The sequence below is a fragment of the Colletotrichum navitas genome, assembly GCF_030913465.1.
Source record: "Colletotrichum navitas strain CBS 125086 chromosome Unknown LY79scaffold_41, whole genome shotgun sequence".
Taxonomy (NCBI): Eukaryota; Fungi; Ascomycota; class Sordariomycetes; order Glomerellales; family Glomerellaceae; genus Colletotrichum; species Colletotrichum navitas.
In genome coordinates, this window is record NW_026850587.1 from 167519 (window position 1) to 194270 (window position 26752).

General features: G+C 53.3%; 11 protein-coding genes across 11 annotated transcripts; 7 read left to right on the top strand and 4 right to left on the bottom strand.

The window, feature by feature from the left end:
- Positions 1 to 1695: 1695 nt before the first annotated feature.
- Positions 1696 to 3371, bottom strand: LY79DRAFT_557796 (vitamin B6 photo-protection and homoeostasis-domain-containing protein). The gene is made up of 2 exons (XM_060558124.1): positions 3152 to 3371; positions 1696 to 3113 (listed from the first exon to the last, which is right to left on the bottom strand). The coding sequence occupies exons 1-2, from the start codon at positions 3174 to 3176 to the stop codon at positions 1789 to 1791; spliced, it is 1350 nt and encodes a 449-aa protein (XP_060412780.1). The 5' UTR covers positions 3177 to 3371; the 3' UTR covers positions 1696 to 1788.
- A 326-nt stretch (positions 3372 to 3697) lies between these two features.
- Positions 3698 to 5273, bottom strand: LY79DRAFT_634591 (diphosphomevalonate decarboxylase). Its single transcript, XM_060562236.1, has 3 exons — positions 5148 to 5273; positions 4967 to 5048; positions 3698 to 4912 (listed from the first exon to the last, which is right to left on the bottom strand). Exons 2-3 carry the CDS (start codon positions 5026 to 5028, stop codon positions 3799 to 3801), a joined length of 1176 nt encoding a protein of 391 aa, XP_060412781.1. The 5' UTR covers positions 5029 to 5048; positions 5148 to 5273; the 3' UTR covers positions 3698 to 3798.
- Positions 5274 to 5750: 477 nt separating this feature from the next.
- On the bottom strand, positions 5751 to 6932 carry LY79DRAFT_689657 (uncharacterized protein; the record flags this gene model as incomplete). The annotated part of the gene is made up of 1 exon (XM_060564721.1): positions 5751 to 6932. The coding sequence occupies one exon, from the start codon at positions 6930 to 6932 to the stop codon at positions 5751 to 5753; it is 1182 nt and encodes a 393-aa protein (XP_060412782.1).
- Positions 6933 to 7955: 1023 nt separating this feature from the next.
- Positions 7956 to 9056, bottom strand: LY79DRAFT_557799 (uncharacterized protein). The gene has a single exon (XM_060558125.1). The coding sequence runs from the start codon at positions 8947 to 8949 to the stop codon at positions 8101 to 8103; it is 849 nt and encodes a 282-aa protein (XP_060412783.1). The 5' UTR covers positions 8950 to 9056; the 3' UTR covers positions 7956 to 8100.
- An 811-nt stretch (positions 9057 to 9867) lies between these two features.
- Positions 9868 to 10969, top strand: LY79DRAFT_557800 (uncharacterized protein). Its single transcript, XM_060558126.1, has 4 exons — positions 9868 to 10058; positions 10120 to 10243; positions 10391 to 10899; positions 10946 to 10969. Exons 1-3 carry the CDS (start codon positions 9957 to 9959, stop codon positions 10663 to 10665), a joined length of 501 nt encoding a protein of 166 aa, XP_060412784.1. The 5' UTR covers positions 9868 to 9956; the 3' UTR covers positions 10666 to 10899; positions 10946 to 10969.
- A 725-nt stretch (positions 10970 to 11694) lies between these two features.
- Positions 11695 to 13745, top strand: LY79DRAFT_557803 (cytochrome P450). Its single transcript, XM_060558127.1, has 3 exons — positions 11695 to 12049; positions 12108 to 12539; positions 12597 to 13745. Exons 1-3 carry the CDS (start codon positions 11808 to 11810, stop codon positions 13522 to 13524), a joined length of 1602 nt encoding a protein of 533 aa, XP_060412785.1. The 5' UTR covers positions 11695 to 11807; the 3' UTR covers positions 13525 to 13745.
- A 103-nt stretch (positions 13746 to 13848) lies between these two features.
- On the top strand, positions 13849 to 15886 carry LY79DRAFT_557806 (uncharacterized protein). Its single transcript, XM_060558128.1, has 3 exons — positions 13849 to 14414; positions 14485 to 15225; positions 15280 to 15886. The coding sequence occupies exons 1-3, from the start codon at positions 14068 to 14070 to the stop codon at positions 15593 to 15595; spliced, it is 1404 nt and encodes a 467-aa protein (XP_060412786.1). The 5' UTR covers positions 13849 to 14067; the 3' UTR covers positions 15596 to 15886.
- Positions 15887 to 16440: 554 nt separating this feature from the next.
- On the top strand, positions 16441 to 18054 carry LY79DRAFT_591269 (acyl-CoA N-acyltransferase; the record flags this gene model as incomplete). Its single annotated transcript, XM_060561259.1, has 2 exons — positions 16441 to 17873; positions 17937 to 18054. The coding sequence occupies 2 exons, from the start codon at positions 16441 to 16443 to the stop codon at positions 18052 to 18054; spliced, it is 1551 nt and encodes a 516-aa protein (XP_060412787.1).
- A 591-nt stretch (positions 18055 to 18645) lies between these two features.
- On the top strand, positions 18646 to 20245 carry LY79DRAFT_260449 (batten's disease protein Cln3). Its single transcript, XM_060551933.1, has 2 exons — positions 18646 to 18880; positions 18978 to 20245. The coding sequence occupies exons 1-2, from the start codon at positions 18739 to 18741 to the stop codon at positions 20222 to 20224; spliced, it is 1389 nt and encodes a 462-aa protein (XP_060412788.1). The 5' UTR covers positions 18646 to 18738; the 3' UTR covers positions 20225 to 20245.
- Positions 20246 to 22009: 1764 nt separating this feature from the next.
- Positions 22010 to 22862, top strand: LY79DRAFT_580831 (uncharacterized protein; the record flags this gene model as incomplete). The annotated part of the gene is made up of 2 exons (XM_060560141.1): positions 22010 to 22400; positions 22477 to 22862. 2 exons carry the CDS (start codon positions 22010 to 22012, stop codon positions 22860 to 22862), a joined length of 777 nt encoding a protein of 258 aa, XP_060412789.1.
- Positions 22863 to 24097: 1235 nt separating this feature from the next.
- LY79DRAFT_704554 (uncharacterized protein) lies at positions 24098 to 25109 on the top strand. Its single transcript, XM_060564985.1, has 2 exons — positions 24098 to 24580; positions 24717 to 25109. Exons 1-2 carry the CDS (start codon positions 24399 to 24401, stop codon positions 24859 to 24861), a joined length of 327 nt encoding a protein of 108 aa, XP_060412790.1. The 5' UTR covers positions 24098 to 24398; the 3' UTR covers positions 24862 to 25109.
- Positions 25110 to 26752: the final 1643 nt, after the last annotated feature.

Genomic DNA, 26752 nt, shown 5'->3' on the forward strand with positions numbered 1-26752 from the left:
AAACGGCGTGCGGTTAACCGCTGGGACCGAGTCGGTTTCCCGCCCTGCTGCTGAAACCCCCACGGCACAGACGGCGGCGGCGGCGGCGGCGGGGGCAAGAGGGACCTGGCCCCCGGTCTTGCATTGCATTGCATCAGATGGCCTTGCGCGTGCGTGAGTAGCTTAGCGCCCACTCCTTCGTGGCCCTCGGGTGGGATTGTCTTGTCTGGTTGGGCATGGCCGCTTAGGCAGTGTACCGGACCGGGTAAGACAGCAAGCCGTCGGGCACATTTGTTGTAGTTCCCGCCCTTCGATTCAAATTGCCCTGGAATGGGGTTTCGCTTTTGGGGGGTCCCTCGGATCCGAACTGTACCGTACTTTCAAACCTTTCGCACAAAAGGAAGAAGGGGAAAAAAAAATTGAGATTTGAGATCCAGGTGGAATCGTGACATGGCTACCACCAGACGCATCCTCCACCCCACACACACTTGTTCTCCGTTCACGACAGAGGCAACACGTTGCCCTCATCTACAGGAACCGACCGGCCCGGTCGACGGGACCGCGATTCGCGCCGATTGCTACTGAGGAGGAAGCAGCGTCTGGTCCCGGCCCTCCCTGGTGTAAGCAGGTGGGGATTTGGACCAGGCGATGGGAAGCGGTGCGGCGCGGTTGCCTGCTCCAATAACCAGGTACAGATACAAGGCGTTCTTCCCCTCTAAGAATCGCACAGAAGCACTATTAGCCATACACAGTCATAGAAATACAGTAAAATTATCATGCCCAGTACTCAACACAATAGAAAATTTTAGAAGAAGCACCATGGAGATATCCGAGTATCCACCCTATTGACTGATCTCGCAGGTGACTGTCAGAATTTTAGATTGACCATAGAGGTCAAGAGTACATCTTAGGATGGAGGTACTATAAGCCTGCTCCGATAACGGCACCGCGTGATCTGGCTTTGTGGAGGAGCCGGCGGGCACGCACCCACAATTCGCGCGGCTGCAGCAAATTTTCCACACCTCGAAGGGAGATGGGAGCTCCTCCTCCTCCACGCGCGAGGCGGGGGGAAGAGGGCTCTGGTCAGTGGGGTTGTCTCGTTCCCACACGATCTACAAGCTGGCTCGGGACGCAAGAAAAGACCCATCACCTGGAAGGCCGCTTCGCGGACCGACGAGATAAGAAGATGGTAACGGCGGGCAGTGACGCGGGTCGGACGGGGAACCATTTTGAGGTGAAGATACCTTGCTGTCTGACGCGCTGGCATGTGCGGTCTGTCCTGTTTGGAGATTCATACCCGGTCGTGGAAGCCAACGGCACGGCTCATGACCGCTGTCACCACGTCACTCGTTTGGGACGGGAGAGGGTCATCGGGTCTTACGACGCCCTTGCCGTTGCGGTTCTCTAGTTTCCCATGGTTCGTTGGTCGTTGCAGGGTATTCAACAACATGCTGTAGTCTGCTTTGGCCCCACCTGCCATGCTCCTTTTCTTCACCCAACCAGACGTGGAAGATCGAAGACTGCAAGAACCCATTTACTAGCGGTTTAACATTTGGCGTTCGACCCAGCATGGGCTCTGGTAGGTAATATCCCCCCCCCCCCCCAAGGAGTATCGCTCCCAGTCATCACGTGGCAAAGCGTGGCTTCGAGATTTCGGCAAGACAGGTCAGTCACCGTTCACTGGTGCAAGGGTGAGAGCGAGACCTCGAATGCAGAAGGGGCCATTGGTATCATTAGAAAATTGTACATCATGAGTGTCTTCCGTCCCGAACGCCGTGTGCATTCAGTGCAGTCTTTTCATCATCCCGCCTACAGCTCCTTCTTGGTTGTGTATCCCATGCTGATGCGTGGGGCAAAGGCGTCCAAGTTGGCCTCACTGACGTCCCAGCCAGCTTCCTGAAGCGCCGCGAAGTTCAGCTTCTGATCCTCATCGTCAATCTCAATCTCATCCACGGGGATAGCCCCAAGCAGCTTGAGCGTGCTTGTCTTCGTGCCCAGCTGGCCATCCCGTGCGAGCAAGGTAGCGTAAAACCACGCCTCGATGGTGTTGAGGTCATCCGCATCGTCGTGTGGGGGGTCGCTGAGCAACAGGATCTTGACAGTGGTGACCTTACGCTGCTCACAGAGGCAGAGCACGAAGCCCGCCGCAGCAGTCTTTGCCTCCTTCTCCGACTGGCCCTCGCACTTGAGTGTGATGTAGCGGATGCCGGCGCTCTTGACGTCGGCAGCCATGGCATCGGCATAGCTCTTGGCGAATCTGATATTCGCGACAACCTCCCCGCGGTGATTCTTGATGACGGGCGACCAAAAGAGGATGTTCTCGCGACTGGCGACCTGCGCAGGGGTCAGCATCTGCTTCGTCCGCGCATAGTGCTCGAACAGGATGGTGGCGCGCTGCTGGTTGAGGGTGGCGAGCTGGACGCAGCGGACGCCGAGGTAGTTCATGCCGAGGTGGACGAAGACGAGGAATGTCATGAGGGCGAAGACAGCCTCGCGGCCCTCAACGAAACGCACCACGACGGACCCAACGAGCAGGCCGACGAGGCCGACAGCCGTCTCCTGGGACGCCTCCTTGGCGTTGAGCTCGCTGAGGTTGTTGCGGCGGGCAAAGTGCTTCGAGAGGGCGGCCTTGCTTGCGCCAGCGGCAACGCCGCACATGGCACCCAAGGCTTCGGCGAGAACTAAGGCGCCGACCTTGGTCCAGGGGTCAAAGTAAGGGCTGAAGAGGTTGAGGAAGAAGGCGCTGTCGTTGAAGATATCAGCGAGAAAGCGGTATTTCTTGCACTCGGGCTCGATGACCAGGCCGAAGCGGTAGGCGAAGACTATAGTGGCGACGCGGGAGATGCCATCCTTGAGGATTGTCAGGAGGAGGGCGTATGTGGCGGACGAGTTTGGGTCGCCGACGCCGAGACCCTGCAGGATGGCACGATTGGAGAGGAGGCCAGTGATGGTAGAGAAGAAGGCCTGGAGCGAGTCGAAAGTCTGGTAGCCCAGATAATCTGGGGTTACTGATTCCGGGTAGCCGATTGGCAGGAACGCGTCGTAGAGAATTTGACGCATTTTTGTGAGGAGGTCTGCGGCAGTGCTTGGGATGTTGGTGATATGAGGGAGGGGGCGGGGGTGAGGCGTGTAAACTTGGGCGATTTTTTGAGATCCAAGTTTGTGCAGCCACTGGCGTATGACTCTTCCGGTTCCATCTCTTTCTTCAATCAGAAGGTCCCCATTGTTTGTTCTTTCCATTCTTAGTATTGCTGTCTCCTGAGAAGTAGAGAAGGGTGGGAAGGGACAACAGTGATGTTGCAGGATAGTGGAAGAAGGTCGGTAGGTAGGTATTCACGACATAAAAGTGGGTCCATTAGAAAGTCAGTCAGCAATGAATCTTTATTACTACATCTGCTGGTAACCGTACTTAACTAATCTGATCTATAGTTCTTGATTTAGACTTGCCTACATAACATCCTTTGGCATCCTTTTTGTCTGCGCTCAAGGTTCCTTTCGCGGCGTGCTCCTGATAACGAAAGAGGCATGCTACTGTAGACATGGATTTGGCCTGGAAGCGAAAGTCCCCCCTCTGGTCCAGATCCCCTCTCACTAGAATTGATCGCAGTCAAGACTCAGTTACACCAGCTTGACTCTTGGAATCCCAAATACACGAGTTTATTCTATATATATATATATATATATGTATGTATTTTTTTGGAAATGGAAAAAAAAAAAAAAAACCCCCTCAGGAGCTTCTGTCTGTACAGTGGGGGCTTTTGAGGAACTCTGGTCATCTCTCTAGTTTGAAAGTGCACTCTACAGGTGACATTAGGTGGCTTATTGCTTGACCGTCTCGCCATTCTCTCCGACAAGGTAGACATCCGATTTGATCGGGCCCTCGCCAACACCGGTCTGGATAACACGGCTGACGCCGCTCTTGAGAATCCCTGCCACGGTCTCGTCGAGCGCGACGGAAGACTTGAGGTTCTCGACGCCCTCCTGCCAACCGCTCACAGAGGCAAGAATAGGAGAGAAGGCACCAACAACAGTGGCGGTGTCCTCCTCGAGGTAGTAGATGACGGCGTTCGGGCCAGCGTCGAACGTGTAGGCAGCTACAATCTTGCCGGCAGCGGCATTGATCTGCTCCACGGCGCGGATGGCGGCCCGCGAGACATCGTTCATGTAGAAGATGGGAGGGTACGTGTCAGAGCACGAAGAGTGGAACGAGTTGGAATCCTTCATCGTGACCTCGGCGAACTGCGCAAAGTCGCGCTTGGCGATGGCGTCCTCCATTTCGGCCATGTGCTTCGGCACCACCTCGGCGACGCGCTGCTTGAACAGACCTGACGTTGCGACCGTCTGCTGCATGCCCGACGTTGACGAGACGCCCTTCTTAGCCGCGCTGACGACCAGAATCAGGGCACGCATGTTGGGCCAGTGCGACGCCTCAGCGACGAGGTCGGCCTTGGAGTCCGTGCCGTCGGCTTTGTCACCCATCCTCCACGCAACATAACCACCAAACAAGCTGCGGCACGCCGAGCCCGAGCCCTGCCTCGCGATAAGGGACAGCTCAGACGGCGAGTCGGGGAGCTCGTAGAGGTCGGCAATGGCACGCACAAGGGCGGCAAATCCAGCCGCAGAGGAGGCGAGGCCCGCAGCGGTGGGGAAGTTGTTCTCGGTGACGATCTTGAGGGGCATCGCGGACAGCTTCGGCAGGGAGGAGTCCTTCTCCTCGAGGGCGGCACGGCGGGTGCGCAACTCGCGGAAGCATGCTTGCGTGCGGGCTCCCGAGATATCAGAGGCTTCGCCATTTAGGATGAGGCCGTCGCCTTCAGAGTAGGATGCCGAGCAGGAAGCAGTCGTCAGGGTTCGGAGGTCGGCCTGGGAGAGGGTGACGGAGAGGGAGCTGTTGGTGGGGAGGTTGAGCTTCGGGTCGCGCTTGCCCCAATACCTATGATCGTCAGCGATACAACCTCAATGGCGGGAGGTATTGAGAAGAGCGTACTTGACAACAGCGATGTTGACGGGCGCCGTGGTGCTGGCGCGGTAGACCTTCTTGTCCGCCATCTTGCGATCGAGTTTGCAGCCTGTTGGAGGAGGCGGTCAGTAGGATTCAATGCGGGGCAAAGAGACATGGAGATAAGAGGCAAAAATGGGGGGGGGCTTGAGCAACTGGGCAAACTTACTGTTGGAAGTTAACAAGTAAGAAAAGATGGCCTTCACAGCTGTGGTACAAGACAAAATGTCCCAATCTCGACGGACAGGAATGTTGTGGTGAATTGGGTGAAGCTGGGCAAGGAGGACGACCCTGGCGGGGTTGCGAAGCTTACTCCCCTCACAACAACAACAGCCAAAATCTTTGCCCGAACAGGCTTAGTGCGGGGTCTTCAGGGGTCTGGCGCTTAGGTAGCCCCTGTGTGGAGAGACGTTATCTCTCAACGACAGCTGTCAAAAAGAGCAAACATTGGAGCCCACCGCGCTTGCCATTTTGGAAGAACCATTGAATATTTAGGGTCTCACTAATTCCAACTTCATGTCACCCACTCCCTCGGTTGGTATTCGTAGTTGTCACATCACAATCTACTCATAGCCTGGACAAGTTGCTCGCAAACAGTGTGTATCGTTCAGGAGATGGTCCCAAGGTATCTAAGGAATAAGGAATTGTGCCTAATGGGGTATTATTCAATCGTCCTTTGCCTGAACGCCTCCAAAGCTCCATATCGGCTAAAGCACTCTGAGTTGTGCTTTATCCCCCAATAAACCCCTGTCCATTCTGGTTCACCTGTGACTTAAATGAACTCAAAAGAAGTTTTCTCCTCATCCGTATACTTTTGCTGCTCTGAATCAGCATACCAGATGCCGCAAGCAAGTATGTCAATGGCCTGCATGACGCGAAGGAGGTATGGGTAGTCGACTGTGCGAATCCCCTCAAAGGCGAGGTCTGCCACCTCTAACCAGGATGCTGGAACATTGACCTGTGGCGCATTCGAGTCAACACTAATGCGGCGCGCAAAAAGGTCATGCCTGCGCTGGTCGAGATAGCTGAGAATCTGTCGAAGGACCTGTCTGTCTTCGTTGGTAAAGGGGTCGTGGAGTTGGCTGATCGCGAGGTCGACACATGTGCAGAGCTGGGCTTGTTTAGCCTCTGCTCTGTCACCATCATCTTCCACATTGTTTGGATCAGCGTGGAGAGCGTGAGCTGCCCTTGCGGCTTGGTAACTATAGTGTGTGCAGTACTCGATAGGTTTGCTCGGAATTTTAAAAGAGTGCCTCTGAAAGACGCCAGAGGCTTCGGTCTTGGTATTCCAGACTCTCATTTCGACCTTATGGCTGCGAACGGAATCGGTGGTTTCTCGACGGCGGCTGATGAAACGAGGAATCCGAAGATCGTTGCTCATTCGGAGTTGGGAGTCGCCTGCTGGACTTCGCAGGAAAGCAGCTGTCGGGGAATAGATGATGGGCTCGTTGAAAGAGAGCCAGCTCTGAGATTGAGACTGAGGCTCAGAAATGGTGGAGCTGAGAGAGTCATGACGACAATTGACGGACTGGTGTTGATTGCCACCAATGCGAGATGGAACTCGAAGATTGCCGATATATCTGGCTGAGGTTTTCATCCAAGCTTTGTCAGAGACCAAGGCCGCCGTGGGCGAGTGAAAGAGATTGTTTTCCTCTTCGAAAGAGAAAGGTATAGTGTTGCGACAACCGATCTTCTTGGGAATGCGATAGCCATTCACAAGTCTGTGATTTAGGACGATCCCGCCTCGCAGCAGCTCAGCGGTGGGAGAATGAAAGAGGCTCACATAATCGGCAAAGTCTGGTTGTTGAGTCTCATGCTGCTGATTCTGTGGACAATTGCCAAGAGGTGTTGGAACTCGAAGGCCGTTAACCAATTTGGAGCCAATCTTATCGGTGGGTGATAAATTGTTCTGCTTTGTGGCTGTAGGAGAGTAGAACAAGCCAAAGGAGGTCATTGTGTTTGTTGTGGGTAATAGTAAAGGCGGTAATGGTGGCGGTGGTCCTGATAGCTTTTCGAGTAATGTGCTTGATCGCTTCGGGAAATCTTGCAGAATTTCGCCTCGATCCTTCTGATTTAGTTCCGAGAATCTAGAATAATAATCAATAAGGTATCTGTAAGTGAAAGTGAAGAAGTGATTTGCGCAAGTAGTTGGGACGGAATTGTTTGTAGTGGGGGAGGGCAGAGCTGGGTGAATTTTTGTTTCTATTTTTTCGCAAGGAAAAAGAATACAGGAGCATAAGAAGAGCTTTCTCTTTATATGAAGGAGATTGATGTATCTCCGACGGGCGGAAAGTTACACTGGTTGGGATCCATGGTAGCCGTTGACGTTGTCAACTGATGAGATGGTAGGACCATGGAACGACCGTTCTGGGGCCAGTTCCTATTCTACCAGAGAGCCTATCACTTATGCCCCCAACTTTGGCTGCAACGATTCTCACACTGGTAAATCTCAAACTTTTGATCTTTCGATTGTTACTACATTGTCATGGGTGTTTCATTTGTCGGCTTATATCGGGCCCTCTGCGGAACTTTTCAGGTTTATCTCCCACTGACTACATGCTTTTACTCATCACTCATAACTAGACACTAGGGATATTGAAGCATACAAAGAGTCCTTCTTGGTGGCTAATTTAGCTGTTCAGACGTGATTGCCGTGCCAGCTGCTCACTTTGATATCAAAGGTGAGCATCACGCAAGTCGTAAGTAATCTTAGGATGAGGAGGGGGGCGAATGGATGTATGTTAAAATACGCTTGTGATAATAGCTGACCATTCACCCAACACACAACATACCCAACAGAAAACATAAACACGGAATATGGTAGACAACGCGAAACCCAATTACATCCTCGCATCTCTTACAGTTCTCAGTTCTACTCAATTTTGTCTATGGAAAAATCAACAAGATTACTGCTACTGTAACATCTCACAACTCGCATTCAACTTTACCAGTCACTGGAACGCCAACATAATGAAAGCCTGGGGACATTTTGGATGTAGTGAACAATCATGCTAAGATAAAGCCGTGTATACTAGGGCAGAAATATTGTGGTGTTGCATAAGCTCTCAAGAGTCGTCCTCTCTTCATTGTGTCCGACTATCCTCTGTATCCATCTCCCTTCTTCACAATGACGCATGGACTGCTTTACTCATGGCACCAAGCGCCGTTGTCGACGAATCCCCAACGACTCCCTGCTTCCCTTGTAACTCCCTAAGACGCCCTTCCCACGACGACCAACGATCCAGACTCAGCGCCTGATTCGAAGATGCCTTCCAGAGATCCCGAGAAGGGGCCGTGGACGATGCTGTCAGATGCGACTTCAATGCCCAGCTCTCCTCACCATCCTTTGCTCCCTGTCGGAACCGCTCTCCACAAAATACAAGCCACTTCGCCGCAGCTGGAACCTCAAAATCAAGCAGCGCGTTACTGCTCTCCAGGGCGTCCACGACGACCTCGTATCCCCAGTCAATCGGAATACCACCGACGCCAGCTGCGACTAAGCGTGCCTCAACCTCTGCTTTCCGGACATGGGTGTCTCGTAGCGCGTCACGCTCCGGGCCAGCAGCCGCCGCAGCAGCCCTTCTCCAGCTTCCAGATTGATATGTATCGGCCCACAAGTGACCGAACCCCGGGAGACCCCTCCACAACTTTTCCGAGGTCCGCTTGCTTTCGTCCACAGCTGTGAAATCAGGCTCTTCAATATTCTCGATTGCCTTGAGCAGCTCTAACACTGATTCGATGTGTTCTGCCGGTAGTTCTAAAAGAGAATCCATCAGGAATCCCCAGAGGCGGGCGAGGTCCTCTCTAGGGTTGTCTGCAGTGGCGACCGGGCAGGTGATGGCTCGGGCCGCTTCAACTGCAGTTGTCTTCTGGTGGAGGTAGTCTTTCATCGCCTGTGCCTCTTGAGGGTGACATCCGTCCTCGACGTCGCCATCCGGTGCGAGTTTGGACGAGAACCAATCGTCGGACATGATAATTTTCAATGGTCTTGGATCGCCGATGGTAGTTTAGGGTACGGTATTTTGTTTTCTGATTTCCTTAAGGCAGTACTCAACTCAAGATGAATGATTCTGTGATGTTGATGTTATAAGTTGGTTCTAAAACTACTTTTATGTGTCTGATTCAGCCCCACCAAGTACGTCCAGTAGATTGGCCTCTCTGACGTCACTAGGCATCCTTCAATTGAACAAGACAATCTAGGCCAATAAGGCATATATCCATCGTACAATGACGATATCGAGTAAGCTTAGGGTTTCACAGTACTCCATTAAAGTCAGGCAGGTGCGGGGACCAGCTGACTATATTCCTGGAGATTGTCATGTTGAGGCTGAGACGCCTAGGCAGACACTGAGAATATATGGGTCGATACCTAGTTTGACAAGCAACAAAGAATCGTAATGGTAAAGATCTACAAGGCAGGATCTATTAACGTGAATCTGGCCCCCATTTCTAATTGAGCCAAGCGACAGGATTCGTAGTATGGGACGATGGATTCTCAGCCTCGTGCTGTTTCCAGGGCTTTGCGATAGAATGACGCATCTCTAGGGATAGTCTTGCATGCTGACTGAAACTCATGGGAGGTTGTTGCTATGATCGGCCAGTGTCTCTCATTCAGGAGCAATACTGCCCGGCTCAAAGACACTAGTTGTCATGTCACTCGGTGCCACCTACGGTGCCGCACCAAGTTACTATCTTCAACTCCCTCGAGAATCATTCCCACGTTTCTATGTTTAGAAGCCCTATGGAACGAACCGCTGACAAGGCTCACCTGTGTGTTATGATCTATGTCTTTCTATTGACTTACAAGTAATGCCCGAGGGCGATACACAGCAATGATTGTATATATAAGGGCTCGCGCACCTCCAAGTTCTTAATCGTCACAAGTCACTAGCAACTCCAACCTCGAAAGCTTTGCCCTCCTTTTCATTAACCTCGCACACATAAGAAACTGCAACCCTTTACTGTCCAATTCGTCAAAATGAGATTCTCCGCCTCCGCCTCCTTGCTTGTTCTCCTTGGCACAGCCAACGGGCTTCCAACCGAGCTTGAAGCTCGGGTCCCTTCAAATGCGCCTATCGACGTAATGTACCCCGGATAATAACTATACTCTTAAGAACACTGTTGATTATTTTCAAATCTAGCTTTTCAACCGTCCCAGTTCTTCCGACTCATTAAAGTGCGGAGACAAGACCTACACGGGGCACGAAATCTATCTTGCCGCGCAACGAGGCACCAATCTCCACCTCGTGGGTGAAACACGTGGCCGTATGTTTTCGAAACTTCTCAATATCTTCCTCCATTCAACTCTTGCTTCTTCTCATTCCTGCCTTCAATTTTTCCTTCTCCTCCTTAGTACTCTGGTCGCCCACTCTGGCCCACCTGTCTCGCACAGCGCCCTAACATCCGCTTTAGGAAACCAATACCCACATCCGTTCCCCAACGACGACTCCAAGGGGAATACGCTCAAGTTTCCCAAGGAGTGTCCCGCCGATGACAACCGCTACGAGTTCCCACTTATGAATGGAAGCCCGTACGATGGTGGCAAGAACAATGTGAAGCAGGGTGATGAAAGGGTTGTCTATTATTACGAAGATGGGGAAGTCAGCCCAGACGGAAACCCTCAAGTTTATTATTGCGGCATCATGACACACAAGGGAGCTCCTAGTGGTGGTTTTGTGATGTGCTAGGATGAGAGTTTATCGCGGTCATAGAGGACGGTTCGGTACACCGATGCCGGATGCGGGCAGTTTTGGAATACTTGGAATACGCAACTTGAGCTTTCTCCTCATAGTGCCCTCGACCGACTACTCCTTTGACAGGGATAGCGCTACCAAGTGAACACGGGGTAACTTTTCAGATTATCATAAGATGCGTATCTCGTTCGAGAATATCAAGCTCCCAGATTGTTGCGTGACATTGATCTTTAATTGCATTAGTTTCTGTTTCTAATAGTATTAGGCTACATACATTGACATAAGTGAGCCATTCGTGCCATCCCACAGAGTACTGGCACTAGCGCACCTCCCCTGTGCCTTGCTTACATGCCTGGCGGTTTTATTTGCGGCCTCTAATTTCATACGAGCGCTCTTATGTCCATCGGCTTAAAGTCATTATCCATTGCAGCGATCATTTTCAGATCCATTATACGGCGTGCGTCAGCAGCCACGTAGAAGCAACAAACAACAGTATACGTCACATGGCGGTACGATTATGCCCTGTCATCGAGACAGTCGTTTTTGAATTATTATTATTTTGCGTTTACCAACAAAAGTGACCTTTAAAACAACTGATATACTTTCTAACTAAGTCCGAGCTTCAAAAATATAGGTTGCACAATCGAGATATTATCAATGCATGTCCATTGTCGTGTGCGACAGCCAAATGCGAAGCTGCGGCTGACCGTCGAACGGCTGAACAGCCGGCATTAATGTTTGACTAGTAAAGAGGCTAATAAACTTGAGCCTAGGTTGGCAGTTATCGGTAGCTAGATCCGGTTGTGGGTAGAATGAGGGACCCCAGTTGGTCGGTTGACGGTCTCTAACCATCACTGCAGATGCTTCATTGCCCAATCAATCGTTCGTGTCTCGGACGAAGGAATGTCAGCGCTAAGTTCTGATGGGCGCCACCACAGCATTCCCAGTGCTAGGGAGTCGCGTAATATATGCAGGTATATGAAGAGCCTGGCCCTTCATCATCTGGTATCGATGTGATTTCCAATCGTCTTTTATCATTAAATCCAACGTCGGGCACTTTGACCGATTTCCAGTGACAACTTAATAGTGCTTAATCGCACACCGGCCCGCCCACAATAGGTGAAGGAATTGGGAATATGGCGGGCAACGGCACCGCCCAAACCGGGGGCATCTTGTCTTTCCTTGTCAGGGATGTGCAGAAATCGTCGTCCCTGTACGTCACCGCCGCGATGCTATTGGTTTTCGCAATGTTGCTGCATAGATTCTCGTCGCCCGAAATGGACGAACGAGAGCCACCGCGGATGAAGCCCAGGATTCCAATCATAGGACACCTCCTAGGGATGATCTGGCACCAGTCTGGCTATTTCAAGACATTAGAGTAAATCTCGCCCTTTGAGAATGACGGCAATCCCGCAGCGGCGTTAACATTTGCGCAGGAACCGCAACATGGCAATTGCCACTCTGCCGATCTTGAACGGCAAGCTCTACGGCATCTGGGACCCGACGCTGGTACAAGCCGTCTTCAAAAACCGGGACCTGTCCTTCGAACCGTATGCCGTGGACTTCGCACAGAGAGAACTCGGTTTTAACAACGAGGTTCTCAAGCTCCTCCAGGAAAGCACTCTGGTGCCCGACATGTTCGAGAGTATCCACAAATCCATGGCCGCGGACCACCTGCACCGGATGAACGCCAACGCGCTCGCATACGTGTCTGACGTGCTGGATGATGTCTGCAAGGGTTCTGAAGCGTACGAGACAACGAGCCTGTTCACCTGGATACGGGACTTGATGACCATGGCTACAGCGGAAGCCCTCTACGGCCCCTGTAATCCGTTGAGAATGGACGCGAGCTTGATGGACGATGTATGGTAAGCACTTTTCACTGCGCTTTCGTGCTTGTTAAATTGTGTCTTATGCATGCACAGGACCTTTGACACAGACTTGCCGATCTTGATGCTTGGAGTCGTGCCGTCAATCACGGCGAAAAAATGCTACAACGCGAGGGAGCGCCTCCAGGCAGCGTTGTCCGATTATTATGGTAATAATAGGGACTACCACGAGGACGCATCCCAAATTGTCAAGGACCGCGCCGCAGTCCTACGGAAACACGGCATGTCAGGGGAAGGCGTTGGTTTGTTTGAGATTGCCTTGCTCCATGTGGCGACATCCAACACGATCCCGACGTTATTCTGGTTTATGGCATACATATTCAGCCGACCCGAGTTGGTGGCTCGCCTGAGAGATGAGGTTCTGCCAGTGATTCATCACAGCGGCGGTGGCGATGCCACTATTGACATAGAAACACTTGATGAACGGTGCCCGCTGCTGGTCAGCTGCTATCGCGAATCTATCCGGATGTCCAGCAAGGGCATGTGCAACCGAAAGGTCTTAGAAGATACAACCCTAACTGATGGAAATGGCCGGTCATATGTCTTGAAGAAAGGCTGCAGCGTGCAGATGTCATCACAAGTCATTCATCTTCTGGAGAAGTCCTGGGGCCCGGACAGCTCGAGATTTGTACCGGACAGGTTTATGCCAAACAGCAGCAAGGCAGACGCAGAGTCAGAAAAGATCAAGAGGGCATCATTCATTGCGTTCGGCGGTGGGCGGCACTTGTGCCCGGGGCGCAATTTTGCGTTTGCCGAAAACCTTGGATTTGTGGTGTCGCTGTTGGCGGGATTCGAAGTTTCGACCCTGGACGAGAAGATGCAGCAAACGGACAGAGTTCCCGAACAAGGGGCTTGCTCAATGACAAGTGCTGCTGTGAAGCCGGTGGAAAATGGTGCGGGTTTCGGAGTTCGCGTCCGAAAGCGTGAAGGATGGGAGAATGTGAAGTGGCGATACATTAGCTGAAGATTTGTGTAGCGTAGCGAACACCTGTTATAGCGAAGGTGGCCAGACAACATATGTTGGATGACGTAGAAAAAAGGGAGAAAAAAAAAGAAAGAAAGAAAAAGCGTCAATAGAGTACTGCGTTCTTCAAGCCAGCATTGAATGACGCTGCGAGGTGAGGATCGAGATGAGAGCCAATTTCATTACCCGGATAAACGAACACGGTGCTAACTCCCGCGAAGACCTTGGGGTGATGATGCGTGAAATCAAGATTGGCGGCCACAATGATGTGGCTATGTCGTGGCATCGAGCTGGGGTGCACCAAAGCCTGCCCGGTTCAGAGCTCGGCCATAGCACGTGATGGCCACTACTGCCATCGACGTCATAAGCATGAATCCCTGCGACAGGGAAGCTCTCGGCAGGCACGAATGCCAATGCCTACTTCCTTCCGTGCAGTTTATTAATGTTCATGACAAGTGGTTTTGAAATGATGTAAATATCTGTCTCTGTTGACTAAACCTTAACCCAAAAACCACGACTCAGTTGCAGCAACCCAACCCCAAAATGAGCTACGCGTTCCGTCGCGTATGCCTGCAACTGCCTGCCAGCTTCAGCCCTAAGTATGGTCATATGCGTCATGCTTTCCGCCCAGCCGGACTCGGCATCGACACCCAGGCCCCGGTAACAGGACGCGCGTTCCATTTCTCTGCAATACGACGGGACGATGCCGAAGATGCCAAGGCCAAGAAGGCGAGCCAATATGACATGAACAAGGAGGAGGACAAGGAGAAGTCCGAGCGGGATGAGCTGATTGCCCTGAGGAAACAAGAGGAGAGGCCATGGCACCGAGCCGGTCACGAGGTCGAGCAGCGCGAATCGTCTAAAGATCCTACCAACGGTGACAAGACAAGAGGTAGGACACCCTGCTGCACCGTCGAAATCCAAAGCGCATTCGGGTGACCCTTGTATTCACTTTTCTATAGGACGTCTGCTTACGACTCCAACGAGGTTATTAAAGCTCATCCTACCACTACCTTTCCATGCAGAGCAGTCGCGAATCACCCAGACGCCCAAGAAAGATGAAGAAAAGGCTGATATTGCCCCCCTCGCTCTACTTGTTCATCCCCAGCAGCCACTTTCCTACCTCGAACGGCTGCTCCAGGCCGAAATCCCCCCCATTGACGACGGCCGGCGCGAACGGATCCCGAAAATATACTTCCGAGCAGAGGCTGATCACCAAGAGTCCAAGCCGGACAGGCGCTCATCGCAGAAGCAGGAGGGCAATGTTGCCTCGTATTCCGGTCTCGGCCACGAGGGCCCTAAGAGGGACCACGACGAAACGAACTGGGTGCGATGGAGCGGCAGCACCGAGGTTGGTGACTTCATCAGGGACGCCGCTCGTGGCCGGGAGTTCTCGATTGGAATCGAAGGGTACGACCAAGAGCTACGCGTAGCGGTGCCGAGTTTCAACGACAGAACATACTACATGCGCATCCGATTACGCAGAATGTCTCGCCGCGTGGAAAAACTTGCCAAAATTAAACAAGAATGCGACTACCTCGCGCACCGCGGAGCCCATCGCCTCGCACAGGGCGGTTTCGCCCTGCTGTCGGGCTGGTGGGGGGTGGTGTACTATGTTACGTTTCATACTGACTTCGGCTGGGACCTCGTCGAGCCGGTGACATACCTCGCCGGACTGACGACCATCATGGGCGGTTACCTCTGGTTTCTGTACATCAGCAAAGATCTCAGCTACAAGGCAGCGCTGAACATTACCGTCTCAAAAAGGCAGTCGGCACTTTACCACGAGCGAGGATTCGACCAGGCGGCATGGGACGCTCTTGTGCACGAGGCCAACTCGCTGCGTCGCGAGATCAGATTTGTAGCGACCGAGTACGACGTCGACTGGGACGAGACTAAGGATCTCGGCGGCGAGGAGGTCCAGGAAGTACTCGACAAGGAGAAGAAGGGTTCGAGACGTAGAGGCGAAGATGACGCTGAGGAAGACGAACGCGTAGAGCACCAGCGCAAGGACGACAAGAAGACGCCGCAGAAATCGGAGGAGGGCATCGACAGCAATAAGGCATCATAGCGCTCTACCGCATTCATTTCACAATGCGATAATATTCATTCCATAGTACCTGCATTCCGGGTATCGCAGAATGAGCATACCCTGGAGCGTACACATAGCGAAAGAGCGATCGATTTCAACTTTCATTAACTTCGCAATTGACCAGAACCTGGGGAACGATGACTGATACCAAACTCACATGCGCTTTTTATCTAGGCCAGATACAAAATTCATAACCTGTCATCAACAGACCATCTAGTCATCTGAACGGACTCTCCGCGGAGTGCCCGCCCGGCATGCGCCGATGAGATGCGCCAGCATACTACCTGGGCCGAGCCAGCTCCAGCGAGGACCCCGCTCCAAACCCAAGTGGGGAGCTTTGGCCTCGTGCGTGCGCCAAACCGGAGAGCTTCACCCCACCTGATTGACGCATCATCATGCCACCACCCAACCAACAAGTCCCCGTTTGTCATAATCTCGCTACCTCGCATATAGCTCGCCACTGAATGGCTGCTTGGTTCTTCCAGAAGTGGCACTAGAAGCTGTCCCCAGATCTGACGAGACCTCTGCATCAACCCCGCGGTGCATCACGACGCCGTCCGACGACCGGGTACATAAGACTGGCTGCTCGATATCACCTTGAAAGGAGCTAATCTACCCCGCCAACCTCACCATCGAGGCCCATCCCCGAGCAATCACGAGCCAGATCCCCCAGTGGACTTTAACAACCCACCTTGGCTTGTCTCCTTGCCCTCCCTCCTTGCTTTGTCCTAGGTACCCTCCATCTTCTCTCTCCCCCCTCCCCTACCTACTCTCCACAAGCAGATCAAGCTTGAGCTAGAGGCTGCTGTGGCAGATCCACAGCGATGAATCCGCAAATCATATATCTGCCGGATGGGCAGAAGTTCACCGTTACACCCGTCTTCGCAGGTCTCTTTTTTAAGCCGCATGACCTGAACACGCACAACAACCCCTTCCCCATCGGCTGGACCGTCGTGTTAAACACCGAGGATGAAGAGCCCGTGTTTAACAATGTTGATGGCCATAGTAGCGAGGAGGATCGCGCACATGCCCGCCACCGTCACGTACACGGCTTCAGGCAACCCACGCTGCAGCACGACAACCTATTTATCTCATCTATATCACAGCCCTCTAGCACCGACTTCAAGCCCGCTGCTAGCCCAACCCGTCAGATTGCCATGATTCTTTGGGTCACGCTCTACTGGTACTTCCATCAACCCCAGCCGTCGCCCTACCTTACGACCGACGCATCCCGACTCACCCCCGAGGAAGCGCGACCCAAGGGCGAATGGCGCATCAACATCAAGCGCGATGGTGTCCTCCGCAGCAGGAACTTGATACCGAAGCTGGAGCGCATGGGTCTGCTTTCATCGCTGGACTCTGCAGTGGGGACAAATCTCAAGGACGACGGTGAGGAATGGTCGCAGATGTTTGTCTCGCGTCGCACGTTCTGGCAGATCCCGGGGCGACTGTTCCTGTTCACCCTGCAGCGCGCAGGCGCTACATCGTCCTATATTGAGTCGCCGGCCGGCAGCCGCCCGACTTCGCCAGCTCACACCGAATCAATCCACTCACGACATCACACACCCATCCACTCCCCCCAGCAGTCCATGGGGACTCACTTTGAGACAGACGTACCAGGAAGTCCACCGCCGAACTTCCCCATCGGGCCGTTCTACTCGAGCTCTCATCTCCCGACGTACTTCCCGCCGCCGCCTTTGACGTATACCATCACGAACGGCATTCGGCACCCCGTCCGTCGAAAGCCAGGCCGCATGGGCGAAGTCTTTTACTCCCGCTTCGTGCCGAGCGTGGGACAGTACCTGTCGTTCCGGGTTGCATCCCTTGCGCCGGAACCCGTTCCCTACCTCGGTCCCGTGGGACCGAAGCCCGCTGAGAACAGCCACCTCACGACGCTCTCCGACTCGGCCCTTCTACAGTCCTGGATGTCGAACCCGCGCGTCCAGAAGTTCTGGGGAGACTACGCGCCCGACTTCCTGAGCAACATCCTTAGCTCGAAGCACTCTTTCCCTGTCATTGGTATGTGGGATGGGGTACCGTTTGGGTATTTCGAGATCTACTGGGTTAAGGAGGATATCCTCGGCCAGAAGCTGGGCAGCGACGCCGGAGACTACGATCGGGGTCTCCATGTCTTTGTCGGGGAGGAGTGGGCCCGGGGTCGGGTGCCGGCGTGGCTGTCCAGCCTGGTGCACTGGTGTCTGACGGACGACTACCGTACGATGCATGTCTGTCTGGAGCCGCGGATAGACAACGTGAGGTGAACAATTCCTCCAATGAATCAACTCATCGGCTCAATGATAAGCTGACTAAGAAGCCATAGGTTTCACGAGCATTTGCAAAAGGCCGGTTTTGCCAGGGAGCGAGAAATTGCCTTCCCCCACAAGCAGTCTTACTTGATGAAGTTGAACAGAGACGCATGGGAAGGACCAGCCTTGTGACAGGGGCGAGACTTAATGATGTAGAATCTGGATTAATGGTGGTGTAAAAGTAAGGAATGAGGAGCTGGCGTTGACACCGTCCACCTAGGCTAGAAGCAGTACAGTGCAAAGCATATGCAGATGCTCGTGGTGTTACTGGCCAGTGCACCAGTGAGGATACACACGACAGGAGAATACCCTATAACTGCCTTGTTCGGAGGTTGAATGCAAATTCTAAAAGGATTCTGGCATGATCTCATGGTTGACTCCTTGAGAATTCTCTGACTGCGGTTTCTGCCACGTAAAATCCTATGCTGGCTGATTGACACTGACTCGGGAGCTGCTTTCACGAGTCGAATGGGCCGGCGGCTTTACGCGGCGACGTCACAGTGCAGTCCCCTGTCGCGTGGTCCAGATCCAGCAGAAGCTTCTGTGGGTCGTGCGCCGGCTTATCTCACACAATGCTGTGGCCAGGCCCACCTGCTTATCGCTTCCGCTGAGACACGGTTTATCTCGTGACCGACGTCCGACATGCCGAAACCATGGGGAATGGGGGGCAGACACGCTCCAAACTTACACCTCTAAACAAATCTACCGCCCTCCCACCCGCCTTGTGAACAAGATCAGACGCCCATCCGCCCAGCTTCTCCTCTTTGCTCAATGGCCTTCTTCCTCCTGGAATCGAGAACCGTGCTGTAGTGGATCATGACCGGCCGTTCGCCTTCGTCTTCCGGTTTCCTCCCCATGCCCGGCTCGCCCTCGTCGTCGTGGGCGCTGTATCGCGCCCGCCTGTCCGCGCTCTTTCGACATGCTGATACGCAAGTCGTTGTGGCTTTTTGGCTGCTTGGTACGCCCCTGAGCAATTGTTTCCCCGAAGGGGGGAAGAGGGAAGGGTGGGAGAGGAAGGGGGTTGCTGAGCCATGTGCTAACGTAAACCCGAACAGGCCTTATCAACAACGTTCTCTATGTGATCATCCTGTCCGCTGCCCAGGACCTCGTCGGCTCCTCGGTTCCGAAAGGCGTGGTCCTCCTCGCCGATATCCTCCCTTCTTTCTTCACGAAGCTTATCGCACCCTACTTCATCCACCGCGTGCCCTACCCGGTCCGCGTCATGGTTCTCATCGGCCTGTCATGCTCCGGAATGCTGCTCATTGCCCTCACGCCGCCCAGCAAATCGGTCGCCTTCAAGATGATCGGCGTCGTCATCGCCAGCCTCAGCTCTGGCGGCGGCGAACTCAGTTTTCTCGGGCTGACGCACTACTATGGCCCCGTGAGCCTCGCGGGCTGGGGCAGCGGCACGGGGGCGGCGGGGCTGGTCGGCGCGGGCATGTACGTTGTGATGACGGACTGGTGGGGGATCAGCGTGCGCAACAGCTTGCTTCTGTCGGCATGCCTGCCGTCCGTCATGTTTGTCAGCTTCTTCATCATACTGCCGATGGGCCCCCTGCGCGCGGGCCGTAAGGAGTACGAGGCGCTGCCGGAGCGGGACATGGATGACGAGGACGCGGCGGAGCTGCCACGCAACGCTGCCGCCTCGGCGCTGCTCGCGCCGGGTCCGTCGGTGGCGTCGACGGCGTACTCGGCGCAGCAACACCACCAGCACCACCACCATCGCGCGGACGAGCACAGCTTCGAGGCCAACCTCAAGAGAGCCAAGGCGCTGTTCTTCCCCTACATGCTGCCGCTACTGCTGGTGTACGTGGCCGAGTACACGATCAACCAGGGGGTGGCGCCAACGCTGCTGTTCCCTTTGGAGTCGTCGCCATTCAAGGAGTTCCGCGAGTTCTACCCAATGTACGGGTTCCTATACCAGCTGGGCGTCTTCATCTCGCGGTCGTCGACGCCCTTCTTCCGCATCCACCGGCTATACCTGCCGTCGCTGCTGCAGGTGGGCAACCTGGGCCTGCTGACGGCGCAAGCCATGTTGGACTTCATCCCGTCGGTGTACATCGTGTTCGCCATCATGTTCTGGGAGGGCCTGCTGGGGGGCGCGGTCTACGTCAACACATTTGCGGAGATCATGGAGCGGGTGCCAAGCGAGGACAGGGAATTCAGCCTCAGCGCGACGAGCGTCAGCGATAGCGGGGGCGTCTGCATCGCCGGGTTCTTGGGCATCATCACGGAGGTGCAGTTGTGCAATTGGCAGGTGGCGCGCGGGCGGGACTGGTGCCGTAAGATCAAGGTCGGGTGAGAGCAGAATAATACAAAATACTCAGACGTCACGTTTTTGTTTCAGGCCCTTGATACGTGTGAACGTTTGGTCGATGGAGGGTTTATGCTTACCTTGTTTGTGGGAGGAGTCGTCAGGGAACGGGCCGGTGTCTGACGACGCTCGGCGGAGCATCGCACGACGTCTGGCTCGCTGCTTTGCACACGACAGCGACGATGCATCGATGCTGGTTCAGAAACAAGGCGGCGTAGAGGACGTCGACGTACATGTACGTTGCTGCTTTGATCGATCCATGGAAAACGAGCCGAGCCCGAGCGGGCGTGGGTAAATGGGGGTATCCCGAGAGGCAACGCCAAGATGGTGAAGAAGCAGAATGGGACTAGTTCGACGTCACACGTAGCCACTCGAGGGGCCAGAATACCCTAGCTCGGGATGGCAAGAGAGTGAAGACAGACGGCATTTGCAGGGCCCCACAGTATTGACAACATGGGCGGATCCGGGTCCCTTCTGGCATGATTGTCCGTGTGTCACTTCACTATAGGTACGGCGGCTCGGCTCAGAAACAGCTGACACACCACGCGATCTCGATTTCCCTTCCGTCTTGTTTTCATCTGATGACACGCAATCCGACCAGCACCGTCAATCGTCCATTCATCTAGCCCAATCAACGGATATGGGCGTGCTAGTTATATGCAAAATAAGAAGAAAAAGAGAGGTACTTGGCAAACAACAAGATGTGGAACAATTCTCCCGCCCAAACCAAACGCCTTTGCATGTGCCTGTTGTCCAGGGGGGTGGGCAGCAGTGGGCGTTCAGGCCAGTAGCAGCGTCCAACGTTTCCAACGGCGCCGCTGCACTGACCACCGAGCGGCCTCGAGCCGTTCCCAAGCTGCAGCAGGATTGACGTTCCAAGACGGAGGCATTCCGGTCTCTTTTTTTTTTTCCCTCCCTTTCTTTTCAGGGTTTCTCATCTTCGTCATGTTCCAGCGGTCAGCGCTGTGACAGACTGTCAACGATATGGTACCCAATCCGAGAAATTTTCATTGCCTGAGCTCACGTTGCTTGGCCCCTGTTCGATTGCGGAGGTTCTGAATTGTTTGCCTGCATGGTCTGGCTTGGTTCTGGTCCGTCACCGCATAACGTGGGTAGGTAGGAGGAGCATGCTACAGGCAGACGACGTTTGTTCCTTGACTCAAACGACCCGGTTCCTCCAGAGAGCAGGTAAACTGGTTTGCTTGCTGTCTGTCCCGTTTCATGCTCGCCCAGCCTGCGACTGAGATCTCTTCCATATTTTGGCCCCAAAATCTACTTTCTGAATTTGGCCCATATTGACTCTCATCTTGAAGATATCGGGCCACACCTAATACATGCACCTCACTTCACCTGCCTGCCTACTTCATCGGTACCTCACTGCCTCTATCTTCATCCGCGTTTCACTCCATTCAGAGATTCACCTCGACCTCATAAATGCTGCCGCTTGCCCCTGCACCTTCCTACCCCTGTCCACTTCCCGCCCGCTCCTGCACTCTCGCCTCAACCTTATTCGGCTCTGATAAAAGGGGAAGGGAGTAATACCACTATCCGTCGTCTCTCATACCCCTTCAATCTTTGACATATCACAGCATCCTCATTTATTCTGCGAATTGCTGCTGGTCTATTATTCTCTTCGTCTCGAAACATATCGACCGCCTTTTCTCCATTGCTTCTGCCATCTCTACGATGAGATCGACGTACTCTCCAAGTCTAATTATACCACCAACCTCCCCCTTCCTGCAGGAATACTACACCAGCTCGCACCTCGCCTCCATGGCTTCTCCGTCAGAATCGGACCACGATTGTCTCCACGCGGAACTGGCTTCACTGGATCTCGCCGACGCTACGCCCTCGCCCGTCTTCCACCTCTTCAGCTCGCTGCCCCCTGAGCTCCGCACTAAGATATGGCGTCTCGCCGCCCCCAAATCAGCAGTCGTTGAGCGCACCATGAACAACCACACCATGGCCTACGGCCTGCGCCGCCGCGTTCCCGCCCTCTTGCAAGTCTGTCGCGAATCCCGTGCCGAGCTGCTGTACCAGGCCAACGACCGCCACGGCTCCCGGGACGGCCAATTCCAGCTTCTGTACCTTTCCCGCGAGCACAAGGAAGAGGGAAAGGGCGTCTATATAAACTGCTGCGATGACACGCTGCTAATCTGCCGAGGTGAGTGGTTATCTTTACGGATTCTTAATCTTCGTCCACCCTTCTACTTCACCATAACTAACGCAAAGTCCCCCAGCACCTCAGTATGCAGTCATGCCGGACGCCGCCAACTTCGCAGACATCCGGCACCTCGCGATGGAATGGGGTCTGCGCCCCTGCTGGGTTCAGAACCACTGCCATGAGGGCGCGCGCTTCGTGCGCCAGTTCCCGCAGCTCCGCACCCTGACCCTGCTTGTCAGCTTCAAGATTTACAACCAGCTGCCGTTGGGCGACCCGGGCAGCAAGCACCGCGAGCAGACGCAGAAGCGTCGCGCCCTGCGCGAGATCAAGGGCTGGGTTCTCGAGGCCTTGGCCCAGGATCGCGAGCGACGGGCCACTGATGAGGACGCCGGCGCCCGGCCGTCGCCCGAAGTGCGTGTCGTGCCCAGGACGAAGTTCTGGACGGCGTCTGCGTCGGTCTAGGACGCTGTCGCGAGGACGCCGGTGCGCAGACGGGTCGTCATAGCCATCATGATCAGGGGGCAGGTGAAGGCAGGGCAGCCGAAGAGGGATATGTATTATTCCGGTTTCCTCTATGAGGTTGATCATTACGGCGGGCGGGAAGAGGGTGAATTTGTCGGCCCCGGTCTATGGGACCATTGACCGGTACATGAGACGACGGGGTGAAGATGCCCGAGACGATGATGACGACTTGCAGAACGCCAAGAGCACGAAACGCGATCATGATGCGGAGAACGGGCGATATTTGGCAAAAACGGGAGGTTTACTCCCTTGGTTTCTTTTGGTTTTTTTTTTCCTCCCTTTTTTTCTTTTTCTTAATTTCGTTTTACGCATCATGACATAGCGATTGGCGTAGCGGAATCCTGGCACTTGCAATTGCCTTTTAGATATGGCACACAGTTGGGGGCGTGCTTTGATACCAAGGGAAAGTCGGAACGGAACAGCGCCATTCAGTTTCTAGCATAGCGGATACAGACATCACTACTCTATTTCTGCACCATACAACAGGATTGGCCGACTTTTGGTATGAGTGAGGCTAATTAATGGTGCTGGATAAAACAGACGAGAGCCTCAGGCGGGATGGATACATGTGGTCCCTGAACTCAGAGGAGTAAGTGGGAGGGTAAAAAGGCAATGCCTAGGCGGTAGGACATAAGCTTTCAAGGGGTCATGTCGAGTGGCCAAGTTGGTGACTACTATGCGCCAAGATCGATCGGTCTTTGCTCCCCATGAATAAACCAGGTCGTTGTAATCACTGCGGTTGCTGCAAATGAAGAATCCCTCAAATCGTCATATGCGGATAACTTGTTCTTGCATCGACATTGCGGCTTCTGTAAGGGGGCTCCTGGCCCCCTGTCTCGCATCAGTGAATCGGACTTGCACCGCCAGACGCCGGGCCCAGGAAGCTCGGACTTGAAGTTGATTGACCGATATGGGGACATCGGGTAAACTTCAAAGCAGTTGAATAGGAAGTGTAAGGGTAATCTTGGTGATCTCCTGGAACACATTTGTAAAGTGAGGGAGGTGGGGACAGCCTTGGCTTGGGCTATTATCCCTTGCACAACAAAGTTAAGAAAAGGCTTCTAGAACAAGGTGTAGAGCGTTTTGCGGTCTCTCTTGAAGGGCACCGTAAGCTGATTGGAGCAACGCCAAACATAATGACATTTTTGGAAATTATGTCGGATGGGGGGCAGAAAGGGAGCATAACCGCGGTTGGTGATGCACCTATGACGCAGTCCCCCGGATCGTCTTATTTTCGTCACCATCACACCCAGCCTCCGACCTCACCTCAACCTTTATCTGGACCAATGCTGCGGCTTGAGTTATCGACACCGACAATAAATCCACCTGAAAAGTACACAGTTGGAAGAAACGGGCCCCAGAATACCGAATTGACACCAGCACCATCACAAGTCTGAGAGATCCGCACCTGGCAGCTTCAGACACCGCCAACGATACACATACCAGGCACACATATATCCCGGACCCAATAAGAGAATGGCATCCCCACGATTCCTTGCCGTCCGCCGCCTCGACCTCGTGCGCCCCCTCCCCAGAGCCGCCGCATCTCCCGCGGCGCGGCAGGTGAGGTGGGTCACGCAGAAGCCCGACGACGGCGACCTCGGCGGCCCGGGCGGCCAGGAGGCCGTGCCGCCCAACAGCGGAGTCTCGCAGAGCTGGTGAGTCTTCTTTTGGAAGCACCGATGCATATTCCACTGAGGTTTCTGTCTTGCATGCTACGAGATATTCTTTTCGGAAGAAGCCTCGATAATGCTTCTCTGCCCAGTGAATTCGCTGACCGGGGTGGCGGAATAGGCCGACGTTGGCAGCGATCGGGGCTGTGGGACTTGGAGTGGGGGGCTACCTCGTCCACCTGACGGGCAAGTCCAAGGGGCAGGGCAAGTATATAGAGAAGGGAGATTTTGATAAGCTGGCCGAGAGTGTCGCGCCGAGGAAGTGAGGGACATGTGTTTGTGGTTCCTGTGCAGGAAGCAAGATGAGGATATGTTGGGTTCGGGCGGAGAAAGCTGGCGAAGGGGAGGTGCGGAAGTTAAAAGACTTGTGCTATAATCCCAATTGAAACGCCAAAGAATCGCAACAATAGTCCAGAGGCCAGTAAAGTGGAAGAAGAATCGAAGTTTTTTTTCTTTCTTTTCTTTTCCTTCTTGAAAGCTAACTAATATCGACTTTAGCGGCGTTGAATATGGCGTTACTCTTGACATTGTTATCTCTTGTGTTGCTTGTGTAATGATGAAGCATGTGCGAATAGTCCCTTCGTCTCGACATACCGTATAACCCACAGAACACTACAATCGCTTCTTTCAGGCACTTCAAGTGATGGCATTGCTGCGGGGCATGTGGATTCAAGGGTGACTACGGCTGCAGGCCACTATGTGCTTGCCATACAGAAGAATAGCCAGACTGTGCATTATCAGCTGTCATGGAGGTAGAAGTCATCTGGGTTGGAAAAAAGGCATATTATCCATGTAGAGACATATTGCAGATGAGCTGTCACATAGCTTCCTGCTCATCATGGCGACACAACTGCAGGCTCCGCAGTGAGGCTAACATACCTGGTCCCGCATTTCCTAGATATGGACAAACTGGTCTTCCAACATATACACCTAAAAAAGCAGTCAAATCTTGCTGTGCGGAGGTTATGCAGCACAACGACATTGCGTTAAGCATCGGCCGTCTTGTATCTCTGCCTTAGTACGGATACAGCACAGCGAACGACTGTTCCAGTCCCGGCCTACAGCTCCACAATAGTCAAGGCGGCCGACAAGGAAAGCCAGGGGCCAAAATCAGAGTAGATAAGAACCGGTCATCCATGGATCCGAAACAGTTGGTTGCGAGAATTCTTTGGGGACCCTTATCAAAAATGACGCAAGACTGGTTTTCCGAGTTCGACCTTCCAAGCAAAGGTATCCTAAATCTTCAACCGTTCCTTGGCATTGTCACCTCTGTCTCTTGGTTAGTCGATAGCAACCTCCCCCACTGCCGTATTTTCTGCGACCCCCTCCTTTTCTTTCCCTCCTTTTCCTTTCCTCCTTCCTCTTCGCCGAACCCCTCTGAGTAGTGTTGAGGTTCAATTTTCTCAAATCAAGTCTCTATACCAATGGGCCGTTGATTTATCAGGTATATAATCAGAAAACAAGACAGCCATCTTTCTCTGCCCTTAGAAGGTATTTGGAGTCATGTTCGACAGTGTGTAAAACTATAAGAGATACACATGTGGGCATTAAGATCTCTCCGGATAGATAGGTATTTGTTGTGTTTTAGCCCTTATGCATTGATCCTTTCATCGTGTGAACGGCGTCCCTCGCTGTTACGCTTTACTCAATGGATGGCGGGAACAAGGTTACATAACTTCGGATAGAGGCAACATCCTGGGATAAAGGGAAAAAAAAAAAATCCCCCACTAGCCTGGGTTTTTATAGAATAAAACGAAATAATACTGAGCCGATGCACCGGTCAATTCACGAACATGAATACGAAGAACAGTCATTGACCTTCCTCGTCCGAACTACCACTTCAATACCTATGCACTAATAAGTAGTCAATCAACCCCTGGCGTGCCCAAGTTTGTCAGTTGGCTTGTGCGGAAACAAATAGTGCAAGACCGTGGCATCAGTTGTCATGGATTGCCTCGTTCGTGGTCAGGAAACGTCACTTGGAACCGCAGCTGTATTTCCAGAGAAGTCGGTGCTTTAGTAATAGACTGACGATGCATGATATAAAGTCGTAGTGCATGCAGTTTCAGAGTGTAAAGCTTGGCAGTTGGGATATCCTCGATGAGTTTGGACTGTCGTGACTTAAGATCTTTGTGGCGAAAAGAGAAAAAAAATCTT